At 32.2% G+C, this 12,796-nt stretch overlaps 1 protein-coding gene across 1 annotated transcript in view; it reads left to right on the forward strand.

Moving 5' to 3' along the window:
* LOC106471377 (intraflagellar transport protein 172 homolog) overlaps positions 1-12,796 on the forward strand; it is a 71,756-nt gene that overhangs the window by 57,938 nt on the left and 1,022 nt on the right. The window contains exons 23-26 of the mRNA XM_022399976.1: positions 1,500-1,746; positions 3,650-3,770; positions 4,030-4,177; positions 6,904-6,993. Of these exons, the coding sequence (XP_022255684.1) occupies positions 1,500-1,746; positions 3,650-3,770; positions 4,030-4,177; positions 6,904-6,993 (606 nt within the window). The remainder of the gene's footprint in view (positions 1-1,499; positions 1,747-3,649; positions 3,771-4,029; positions 4,178-6,903; positions 6,994-12,796) is intronic.

The following is a 12,796-nucleotide window of genomic DNA, read 5'->3' on the forward strand; positions in this document are numbered from 1 at the left end:
CCTCTAATTTCTTCTCTTGAGTCTTTTTGATGGGCCAGGCTTCCACTCTGTACATCATCACAGGTCTCACAACGGTTTTATAGACCTATCCTTTCACCTTTGTGCTGATTTTATTGTCGCATAGCACTTCCGACGCATTTGGTGCATTATTAAATGAAATAAAAAATTATTTAGTGTAGTACTCCCTTTAGAATAATAAAGGTAGGGTTAAATGTCATCGACAGTTGACAGCAAAATAAAAGAACCAGGTAAGTATTTTTTTTCTTGTTTTTAATTTGCATTCTTTATTTATTATTACAAAATTAACTAAAATGTAAAATAGTAAACTTTATGTTAGAGTTAGTGTAGGTGAAATAAAATAATAATTGGATAAAAAAATTTCATGAGGTATGCTCGTGAGTAGCTCATGCATAACATAATTCGATAACACATTTGCCAAATGATTTAAAATATGTGATGAATAATTAGTCATGGTTCAAAGGGCAGTAAATAGGTGTATACTGTTATGAGTGTAAAGCGATAAGCAAATGTTGTTTCGTATCATAATTTGAAGTCACTCTAGAAAAAAAAGGGTAATTTAGATTTATTTAGATTTTTTTTGGTGGTTACAAGGTCAGTCAAATTGACCAACCTTGCATAAAGTTAGGGTAGATAAAATATAAAGTTTTACTGAAAAAAAATGTTTGAAATTTACTTAGGAGTTTTTAAGAGATGACACAAATAAGATTTGAGATGAAAAAAAGTATTTTTAATTTTCATATGGAAATCACTTAGCACTCAGACTATTGTACGGAAACACTATATAAATATATATATATATATATATTCACGAACAAATATTTAGTAAAAAGTACTTCATTCAAAAATCTTATTTATGTATACAAAAGACTTCTAATATTTTCAAAAAGTCTGCCAAATCTTGTGAAGATAACATTAAACGTTATAGCATGAAACCTAGAACAAGCACAAAATAGTTAAGAGGTTGGTCCCTGGGACCTAGCCTGTAGTGAGATAATAAAATGGGTCAAGTTCAGCACAGCACATGGTCATAGTATTTGTAAATAAAGGCTAAAGGTCTTGGAAGTTAGCTTTTCGTGGTGTCCCAAGTGTGACAGCCATTCTTTACAATGAACAACTATCTACTTCATCAGTAATGACAGGCATGTTAGAAGTAACAATACCTGCAGCTAATACTGATGTTGTCCTGTATCTTCATTACCTGCTATCTGGCTAACTAGTGCTGCAATTTTTACGATTGATGCATCAAACAATCTATTTCATGATATATTGTTTATTTCTATAGAAACTGACCCTGTTTGCATAGCATTCCACTATAGCATACTGGAATATGGCTCTGATACACAACATTAATTTAAATGACAATATTATTTTTAAAAAGTTTAAAACTTTACATATAAGTAAATATCTTATCAAATAGACAAGCTATTTTTAAGCTACACAGATGTATAGATTCATGAATGTGAAGTTTTTGGTTTTAGCTAAAAGAAAAAGATGGAGACTATCAAGGAGCAATTGGACTTTACTTGAAGGCTGGACTTCCTGCTAAGGGAGCAAGACTTGTAGCCGTAGTTCCTGCTCTTGCTGGCAACTCTGAACTTGTGCAAAAAATTTCTGCTGCTTTATTAAAGGGAGAGTTTTTTGAACAAGCAGGTGAACTGTTTGAAAAGATCAATAACTATGAAAAAGCAATGGAGTCTTATCGACGAGGAAAAGCTTTCAGTCGAGGTAACATTAAAAATGGGTCAGAAAGTAACTTTTCCATATAGTTCATTTGTACTCTGCATGAATAAGTTCTTGAAAAAAACTGAAACACTTTAAAAAGAAATCAAGTTACTTTTAGTCTAGTCTGTAATTTCAAAAACAGCTTATCATAATGAACGAAAAACTGAACCAAAATACTTTTTGATGGGTCTAGATAATAATTGTATATATACATGTGTATATTATTTAATAACTATTAAGAAAACATAAGATTTTTGTTTAAATTATTGATTTACTGATTTTATTGAGTAACAAATTAACTTTCCACTTCTAGTTTTTTAACACTCTGAAATGGTACTTGTTGTTTAGTAGCACAGACAATCTCATATATACATACACTAATGGAAAAACACACAAAGTGGAAATTGTATACCATTACGTAAAATAATTCTTTAGACACAACCCTTAACAAAACTTCATTTTCTTTATTTGTAATGGAAAGTAAAGAAATATTGATTTGTAGTTAGAAAAAAGCTTAATATGAAAGAAGATAGGAAAAAAATCTAAAGAGACTCATAAAACAGTGGCACATTGCATAATATGAATACATGTTTTGTAGTAACAAGTAGTAATGCTATTTTGGAAGTTTTTTTAATAAGTTTTAAAAGGTATACTATTTTTTGTAATATAAATGACTTTTGATATTTCTATGTTACAAGCTCAAGACAATGAATGTTATAGAAAACATAAGAAAGAGTAATCTTTTAACCCTTTGAATGCATAATTAAATTTTGAGTGGGTTCTCAAAAAATGTCAGTTATCCATTGACAAATGAAATTTAAAATTTGACCTTTTTTAGTACTTTTTCAATATTAAAATCACCTAGTTACATTTTGGCTCAGTAATGTACACATGTGCAGAACTAAGGCGGGAAATTCAAGGACATGTGAATATCCCGCTTTTTGCACTATGGGGTAAAGTTTTTGTCACACCATGGGATAAATCTGCTTGTCACACCAAATGGCTATAAATGTCAAGTTGGATAAATCGAATTATAGCATCCAAAGGGTTGAAATGTACAATTTATCTAATTAGAGTCTTTCATAATTCAAGGTAAATAGGAATTGGATAAAAGATTAAAATTGCTAAAGTTAAAAGAGTTTTTGTACAGTTTTGTGAATTAGCCACTGTTATAATATTGTCTATATTTGTGTATGAATTGTAATCTGCCTAGTCATAGTGAAACTGAAAGTAAAAACAGTTGTAAAACTACAGCAAACTGTTGTGTTGGGTGTAGAATTTTAGTATTTCTTCCATAAATAACCATTAATTACAAATCAGAAATGTATTTAGAAGAGTGAAACCTCACTGTCCTTCAAGGTTAAAGAAGATATTTTCATTTATCTTAATTTGGGTGTTTGCTGGCTACATATTATCTCTGCTTTTGAACTCTTGTCTTACCATGTAGAAGTAGCAAAAATTGTTGAATCTACATAAGTGTCTATGGTAAGAATACTTTACATGAATCTGTTTATCCTTAAAGCTGTTAAACAAAGATCATTGAAGACATGACAATGTGTATTTAATCATTTTCTTTACATTTAAGTAATACTGACAAAATCATACAAAACAACACTGCATCAAGGTGTATGAAGTTAGGCCTGAAGTTCTTTTGTCACCCATTTATAAAACAGGTAGAAAAATGCTTTACATATATAAAACATCATATATTGCTCTTTTGTGATACTATTTGTATCTTCATTATTTAATAACATTTATTCATCACTTCCGTGTATATCTCAGTATTTTTATTCTATTTTGTTTCATATTTATTAATTTTTTGTACATGCTTATTTAGTAGAGTGAAGTGAAAATAATAGACTTCCTTTTTCTCACTTGAATTCAGTTTTTATTTTTACTCACACAGCTGTAGAACTTGCACGATTAGCTTCACCTGCCGATGTGGTCAGTTTGGAAGAAGAATGGGGAGACCATTTAGTTAGTATGAAACAGTTGGATGCTGCCATTAACCATTACATTGAAGCTGGGTAAGAAAATGAAATCATATTATCTTTTTATACAATTATTGTATTATAGAGAAATGCTGTGATTTTAAAGACTGCGTGCACATTTTGTTTTTATGAAGTAAAATTTTTTTTTAGTTTTACATTTTTCAGTTTTTTGCTTATGTAGTATATCTTCTAAACATTTAAAACATTTCTTCAGACTTTGTTTATTTGTTCATATCTTGAAAATGTTCATTTTAGCAGATATTCTAGTTTATTTTTTTAAAACTCCTTTTTTCAGAAAAACCGTGAAAGCTTTAGATGCAGCAGTCAGTGCTCGACAATGGAAGAAAGCAGTGCAGATTATTGAAGTTATAGATGATCCTTCTGCAGTAGCTGGATATTATCACAAACTAGCACAGCACTTTGCTTCAACTGGGGAATATGAGGTACAATTACTCTCAACCTGATTTATGAATTTTAAAGGTGTTTCTACCACTCTGTGAATTCTGTTTTTAAATTATAAACGATATTTTCTGGAGTAATGGCATTTGTAAAAATCACTATATGATTTCTTAATGTTTTAGTATCTTATGGAATTAGTTTTTATTGTGCCTCGTAAATTGTTTAAAATGCTTATAGTCTCTGAAGAAAGAACATGAAATTTAAATTAAAAACAAAATTTTGATGTGAGATTAAACAGATTACAAAGAAACATTTTAAAACATTAAATGTGTGAACACTAGATGTATTGGATAACCTAACAGCAGTATTTCTTTGGTCTCTCCATTAGAAACTTCTGTATAATCTATTCATTTAACAGAAAAATTGTAAACCATGTAATTATGCTGTTTATAAGCAATTGCCATTACATATAGTAATTAACCTTTAACTAAATTACACTGGCATAAAGTTTATAGATTAAGATTGGGAAAAAGATATCACTGTATTAATTTTGAACCAAAAAATTATTCTGCATCTGGATAGGAGCCAAGTACGGCCTAGAGGCCTGTTGAATCTAGGGTTAATTAATAGATTGTGTTCTTTGGCAGCAATAACTCACTACTTTGAGGCTGTGAGTGCACCATAAGAGTGACATTCACATCTCCCTATTTGATCATATAAGAAAACATCAAAAGTTGGTCATGATAGGTGCTGTTGACTAGTTCTTTCTAGTCTGTTAGCTTAAAATTAGGGATAGTTGTGTATAGACAGCTCTTGTGCATGAAAATTCTAAAAATAACAAACATAAGAAACTCCAGCAACAATTAGTAGATAGGAACTCTGTAATTAAAAAAGTCATGGGTCTATTAACAGTTTGTTGCATAAATACTTTACAAAAAATATGTTTTAAAAACTCAGTGGACCCCATTGGTAATTCTAGAGTTAAAACCTAATCATATGCTGACAGACTACAAACAGTTAATTAAGGTAGCAAATGAGGCAGGATTTTCAAAAATTGTTTGCAAATAACATTTTGTATATGTGGTGTAAAATAAAACTGTTTTAAGCTTCTCTTTCTTAACCCATTTTCTTTCCAATACATCTCGTGTATATATGTAACATAATAACTTAAGGCTGTCTCTTATAACTGATTTTCTCTTACTATAAAAAAAAAAGATATTTTAAATTTTTACTTTTACTTAGTTTTAATAAACTATTTCACAGAAATCAAGACTGCCAAGCTTGATTTGTTCCTTACAAATATATTATTATTTTTACTTTGTATTTACTTGAACCTATCACCCATATAGAAAAATGTGCCATGTAAGAAACAGAGATAAAAATGTGGACTGAGTTTTTCTATGGACTTCTGTCATTTTTCCTGATTTTGAGATGATGTTTTGGGTAATATGCCCTAAACATCATCTCAAAATCCAGAATAATAGTAGGAGAGTTCCATAGAAAGTTTATTCCAAATGTTGAATGCATTGCCTAAATTCACTTTAAAAGAATGACTAAAAAATATTTCTTTGCTTCTCATTCTATCCCAAAATCCTTTGAAAAGAGTTTTTTAATTTAAATGTGTCCAATAAAATAACATTAACTATTTACATACTGTTTAGTTTTCTTAGCAACTGTAAGGACTCAAAAGCCAACAATATGAATTTTATATATTTTAAAAGCCATTATAGTGACAGCCTTCCAGGGCTATAGCTACTGGGGGGGTGGGGCCACCCAGTACTCATTCTGCACCCCCAGCACTCCTATGTAATGTGACTACTGCCGCCCTGCACTAAATATCACTGAGAAAAAGTTCACCATAAACATGAAAAATTTCTTTGGCGATGTTGCAGTACAGTTTTCTTTGCAATTAGCTTGTTACAAACAAACACTTTTCCTGAAAAGTCACAAAGCAGATAACCTATGTGCTAAATACTTTTCAGGAAAAGTCCATAGGAAAAAAACCTCCACTTGAAACTGAACAAACAGCCCACTTGCACTTAACTTGGCACATCAGACAATATAATCCACAGTGGAAACCATGCAAACCCTGTTTTCTATCCAGTAAAAGTTTATGTGGAGTGTAAAAATATTTTCAAAATTTTAAAGATATCTAAATCATAAAAGTATATTTATGTGTTTCTTGCATAAAAACATTTTAAATCTCATTGTGACTAATTTGTATCAATTACCTGCTGTTAAAGATAGATCAATCAGAAAAATAAAACTCAGCCTAGAGTAACATTTATCTCCACCTTTATATTTTTAGACTCATCGTTCACCGTTTAACACGTGTTTGCCTAGTGACTGCTCATGTGGAGTATTTTATTAGACTTTCCAAAGAAATTTGCAAAATCATTAAAATTATAACACGTTAAAGTTATAAACATGAAAATAAAAACTTTTTTTTTTGCCTGGCCGTGGGAAATACAATGGTGGCAGTCGCAGGCATGTACATCTATGGGTTAAACTGGTTTTTACCACCCATCACTCAAACCAACGTAGCTACAAATCTGCAGACTTCTGTTTTTTTTTTAATGAATTAGAAGTTTTGTAACATATAATTAATGCACTTTTGCTATTTTATGATAATATTCACATATTTCAGTTTGTCACTTTTTCTGCCAATAGCCAACATTTCTTACACTTTGCAAAAAACCTATTGATTCATTTGGGTTTTATATTTTATTTTCAAAGATATTATGACAGTATGAATCTATGTTATTCTTAGGTTGCTGAACATTTCTTTGTTGAAGCTGGAATGATGAAAGAAGCAGTAGAAATGTATAACAATGCTGGAAAGTGGGAGATGGCTCACAGAGTAAGTATAATTCTCAACATGCAACAAAAAACATAAGACTTACAAGGTGTACTTAAATCTAACTACTTGTTGAGAAATAAGACTGAAGTTTTTTATATATCTTAACATTCACTTTGAAAAAGTCTTGAAAGTAATGTTTATGTCTTTTAATGTTAAAAAATAATCTGAAAATCCCATTTTTTGTTTTTTTGTCTAAAGGATTTATTTAATGAAATGATCAATAACAGAGAGCACAAATAATCAAATACCACATTATATTAGCTATTCAAAGAAAATAAAACTGAATTACATCTCAAAATAAAGCTCAGAAGAATTTTAAAATGATATAAATAGCATATAGATATACAAGTTTTTGTGTAAAATATAATGTTGACTTCCGATACTATATCTTACCTCTTTTCACAAAATAGCTTTTCTAGACTGGCACTGCCCTCTATTGGCACAAATTTTCAATGCATGCCACTAGCCTTCCACCTCTCACTTTTGCATATCCACATGCAAATGATCATGCAGAACCTCTCCATCAGTAGGAGCATGACACCACTCCTATCATAACCAGCACTCTCTTCACATCTGCACTTGTTAATCACTTTTCATTAGCAGTAGTACTGTACAGATGTGCTGGTTTTTGTTGATGTTTTTTTTGTTATACTACTGACTTAGATTTTCTTTATTATTTATTTAAATTTTCGTGTTTTGTCATTATGAAAAGTTGCTTTTTTTTCGAACTTTTCTTACTTTTTCATGGGCTTTTTTGTTAGAGTATTGTAGAAGTGGTGCCTGACCAGTTATACTTGGTTTTTTGAAAATCCACACTATCATCCTGCAATTATACTCGATGTCAATTAAGTTATAGTCCTTCCTACCACGGACCTGATGTACAATTCCAGATGCAGCCAGGTGTTAGTTGTGTGTCTCCATTTTATTATTATCTGTAACTAAATAATTACGTTGCAGGTTTGGGTTATGCACACTGTATAGATGGGGTGTTCCGTAGGACTGCTAGTAGTTCTCTCTATTGTTTTTTTGCTTCATAGATATGTTTGTCCCAGACCATAAACTCATGGACTAACATGAGTAAAGCAGACAGAGATTGCTGCCCATCTCTGATGTTCCTTGGCATTGAGACTCTTCCTACTGCAGACCTGATCTACAATTCCAAGTGCCACCAGGTTTTTGGTTGATTGACTCCGTCAACATGTAGCTCTGCTTTTCAAAATAGGGTATCGCAGTCACCCATTGTAATGTATCTAGTGGTGCAGTCCTCCAGATTCTCCAACATATTTTTTCCCACCTTTTTTCTAGTGGAGTATGGGAGTCCTTACCACTTTTCAGTTTCTAGCAGCTGGGATGGTGGACCATGGAGGCCTGTCCTCCTCAGTGATGAATCATATCACTCAGTTGAGAGTAGGGCAGGGGCATTCTGCAGATGTTGCTGATGTATAGCATTTCCTACCATGGACCTGATGTTCAATTACAGGTGCTGCTAGGTTTTGGTTGTAGCACTACCCCATATTCCTGTCTATATATCTGACTGATTGTTTTTTACTACAGTGGTGTTCCTCCTTCCTACCATCCTCCGAATATATGTTCCCAGTGAGTTTGGTGTTGATTGGAGATGGTCCAGCTAAGTAAGTCCTTATGTGTGCTAGCTAGTATCCCTCCTCCTACTGTGGACTGGATGACAAATGCCCACTGCTGCCAGGTTTTGGACTGGAGATGCACCCCAGGTTTGTGGTCCCTCTTTCTATCATCTGCTGGATGTTGGTTCCTGGTGATATGGAGTTGGTTGTAGCTGGATGCAGAATGTTTTCCCATTTATGTATGGCCAGATATCCTCCTCCTCCTGCAGACTGGAAGTACTATACCCATTGCCATCAGGTTTTGGACCAGAGATGTCATCCCGCTTGGGCTTTCCACCTTCCTACCATCTGCTGAATGTCAGTTCCCGGCAGATCTGGTGTTAGTTGTGTTGGAAATGTGTGCAAGTGGAGATGGATTTTGGTACGGAATCTCATCTTCCCTACCAATTCCAATTTCAAGGTAAAGAGGTAAGTGATACTCTACCTACCATGGGTCTGATGTACCATCCAGATACCACCTACTGTTGGATGAAGTTAAACTACCACTGCAGTCTGTTGCACCCTAGCCACTCAACATCCAGGAGTCCCATTCATTGGTCATACATATTCTTGGATTCTTTCATGTTTTTCCACCATTTATGGTCAAGACACTGTCAGGAAAGAGTGAAGATATGTGGATCAGATGTGGTGCGGTCTCCGGCTAAGATGTGACATTTTCGCTTTTGGTTCCACACCATTGGGTGCTTCCTAAAGGGAGATCTTTTTTTATTGACCCTCCACAAGTTCAGTGTGGGATTCTAGCTATTTTGTGATTGGAGGTATCAGAAGTTAGCACTTTCCTACACTGAAGATGCACTTCCAATAGATACTTACCTCTTCTCACATTCGATGATATATGGTGTAGGTCTTCTGACCAATCTTGAAGTAATTAACAACTGCAGATGTGAAGAGGGCGCTGGTTATGATAGGAGTTGTATCACTCTTCTATGGTGGAGAGCTGCTGTATGATCATTTGCATGTGGATTTGTAGAAGTGGAAGGCTAGTGGCATGCATTGAAAATTTGCACTGATAGAAAGCAGTGCTAGTTGATAAAAACTATTTTGTGAGAAGAGGTTAGTATCTATCGGAAATACATTTTCAGTTTAGGAAAACGCTGAATTTGAATTATTTTGCTCCATTTTAACCATATGGAGATGGGCTTGTATATTTTGCACAATCATGTAACTGTGAAACTATACATACTATAACTATAAATGTAGTTAATGTACCTGCATAAAATAAGGTAAGCTTTTAGTCTGAATGTAATTTTTATCATAGGATTAAAAATAGTTTTTCTTCACATTACATTTTCAAATTTCATTCATAACCTTTAGAACCTCCTAAATGAATATCAAAAGTTTTTTCAGTAGAACTTTATATTTTTCATGTTATTTTCTCTACCATAATACTGTACACAAACTCAGTTGATTTGACTGACCTTGTAGCCATCACAAAAGAATATTACAAAACGTACATTACCCCTTTTTTGAATGACTACACATTTCAACAGACAATTACACACTGTGTATTTTTACAGCCAAAATTAATTGATTTTTCATTTAGTTTTATTTATTGTAAACAATGGATCTAGCTACCAACATGTTTGTGTTGAATTACACAACTGCTCTAACACTTAGAATGTGCTATTATTGATCATAAGTATTTTATTTAGTTAAGTTAACTTAGAATTCTTTATCTAACCTAATAAGTTTTTAATTTTTACATTTTAGTTATTTTTATAGCAATAAAAAAATATACATAAAAAGTAAGAAATGTAGTACTCGTGTCTGAAATCTTGTCTTTTTCAAGCTCTTGTATTCATACAATAGAAGTCTACATCAAACATTAGGCCTAATTCCTAGAAACAGTAGTATGGTCTCAGAAGTTTTTTTTTTTAATTCAGATATGCAATTTAAAAATGAACTATTGCCATGCATAAAAATAGTAAGTGTTAAAAACTAATATAATTTATTTGGTTTTCTAGCTAATGTAGAAATGCTATACCTAATCAAGCAGAGCTCCAACAGTAGACAACAAAGCTAAAATGTTGAAATATTTTTATTGGAAGAGCTTGAGGCCATAGCAAATGGCAGAGAGAATTTATGATAATTTTTGAAAGCTGTATATTCTACAAGGGGCATGGCCTCCACTTTATTATTTGCTGTTACAAGTTGACATTTTAGCTCAGAGATATGTATAGTATAAGGAATAAATTCCATAGAAATTTACAATCAAAAATAAAGAAGTGTCATGTGATACACACAGTGACATTTGAGAATTTAATTAAATATTTTTTAATTAAAAAACTAAAACACAAAAGATATTAAGATTTGAATTATAAACTACATTTTGATGCCAAGTTTATTTGTATAAATTGATAATAAAGTAGTTGAATTAAATTTTGAATATACCTCTGTAATAGGTCATGATGTGCATTTGGACCTACCTGGATCAAGGAGGTTAAAGTACATAATCTTTATTTTGCACACTTTTGAATGTAATCTAGAAGCTTTCCAGGGTTGCCTTTGGCCAATGAGTTAAAAGATAAAAGAAACGTTTTCTGCTGTTATTGGTCAGTAAGCCATATGTGGTAATTTTCTTCATATAAACTATTAAGTTACAGTATCACTGAATGTTTTTTTCTGCTGTATACTCAATTGTTATTTAGTTTTGATAATAATGTCAGCATTTTGATTATGCATACGATACCTGAAACTTGTGTTTCTTTTGAGACCATGCAAAAAATACATTATGAATCTAAACATTTTATTCTATGTGTTATTAACCCTAATTAACCTGGCTATGAATTCTACTTGTAGCTAATGTCGCTCTCATCATGTTTCATTCCAAAAATAAAACTAGTGGATGAAATTGTTTAAAATTTGACAAGAACGTTCCTAAAAGTATGTGGTTTCAAAAAATTAAAATATTTCATTTTTATTTTTTCTACAATTTCTAAGAAAAAGATTTGTTATTTAATGTATTTATTCGCATTCGGATTCTGAATAGTTCATCTGCAAGGTGATTTTGATATAAAGTATAAAAATACTATTTATTATCTTACAGTTTCATATTTCATTTGCATAATCTCTAGAACCTCCTAAATGAATATCATAATTTTTTAAAGGTAAATGTGTATATTTTATTTTATATTTTCTCTACTATATCACTAACTGTACCTATTACCGTCAATGTACAGTGCAATGAAATGTTTAAAATTAAGGAATGTTAATATGTACATACTGTGTAGCTCTTTGTAGAAGTCTTTTGAAACTTTTTTTAATATGCGTAATTATACTTCTATCTTTTCGCTTTTAGTTTATTTTAAATTTTCCTTTACAATTCTTTTTCATTTAGTATCCATGCTGATACATCAACTGGTGCCTGCAGGGTATTATTATTATTATACGGCGACTCCCATGCAGAGACTCGTTTCACTAACACTGTTCACACATGAATGACACAATCTTGTTTTTACACTTTCACAATCCAGGCAACAACAAGTTAAACTTATAAAAATCATTAAGCCTTTCAAATATGATTTTTAAAACACAAATAATACATAATTAACTAAAATATAAATGTAAGACCTAAATACAATTTAACTGTCTCTCTAACTAAAGCATATTTGGGTAAGAAACCACCGTAAGTGCTATAGTCAATCAAGTAGACAACAATACTAATGGAAGAACAACTGCACACCAGTTTGAAATCAACCATTGATGGAGTATATTCTAAACTGAGCTCTTTCTAATGACTATATACACTTGTGTCAACTAATTACATGTACATCGTAGATCTCAAGGTGAAGTACAGAAGGTGGTCATTGCATCTGTCAAGGGTTGGAAAATTTATATCTCTTTCCCAGAGAAAAGAGCTACAGACTTTGGATATCACTTGTCAAACATGCATACTTAGCATGTAGATAGATAATCATGTACGTTGCAAGCTGTGTGGCTGACTATGAACTGCTGCTAAAGTCGACATTTTTCATAGTGTGTGGATCACATGTATGCAGAAAGGAATTTAAAAATGGTGCAGGGGGGCCACAGGATTAATGGTCTTATCACTCACTTGTTGGCCCGGCATGGCCAAGTGGATAAGGTGCTCGACTCGCAATCTGAGGGTCGCGAGTTCGAATCCACATCCCACCAAACATGCTCGCCCTTTCAGCCGTGGG

The sequence above is a fragment of the Limulus polyphemus genome, unplaced genomic scaffold (genome assembly GCF_000517525.1).
Source record: "Limulus polyphemus unplaced genomic scaffold, Limulus_polyphemus-2.1.2 Scaffold4581, whole genome shotgun sequence".
Classification (NCBI taxonomy): Eukaryota; Metazoa; Arthropoda; class Merostomata; order Xiphosura; family Limulidae; genus Limulus; species Limulus polyphemus.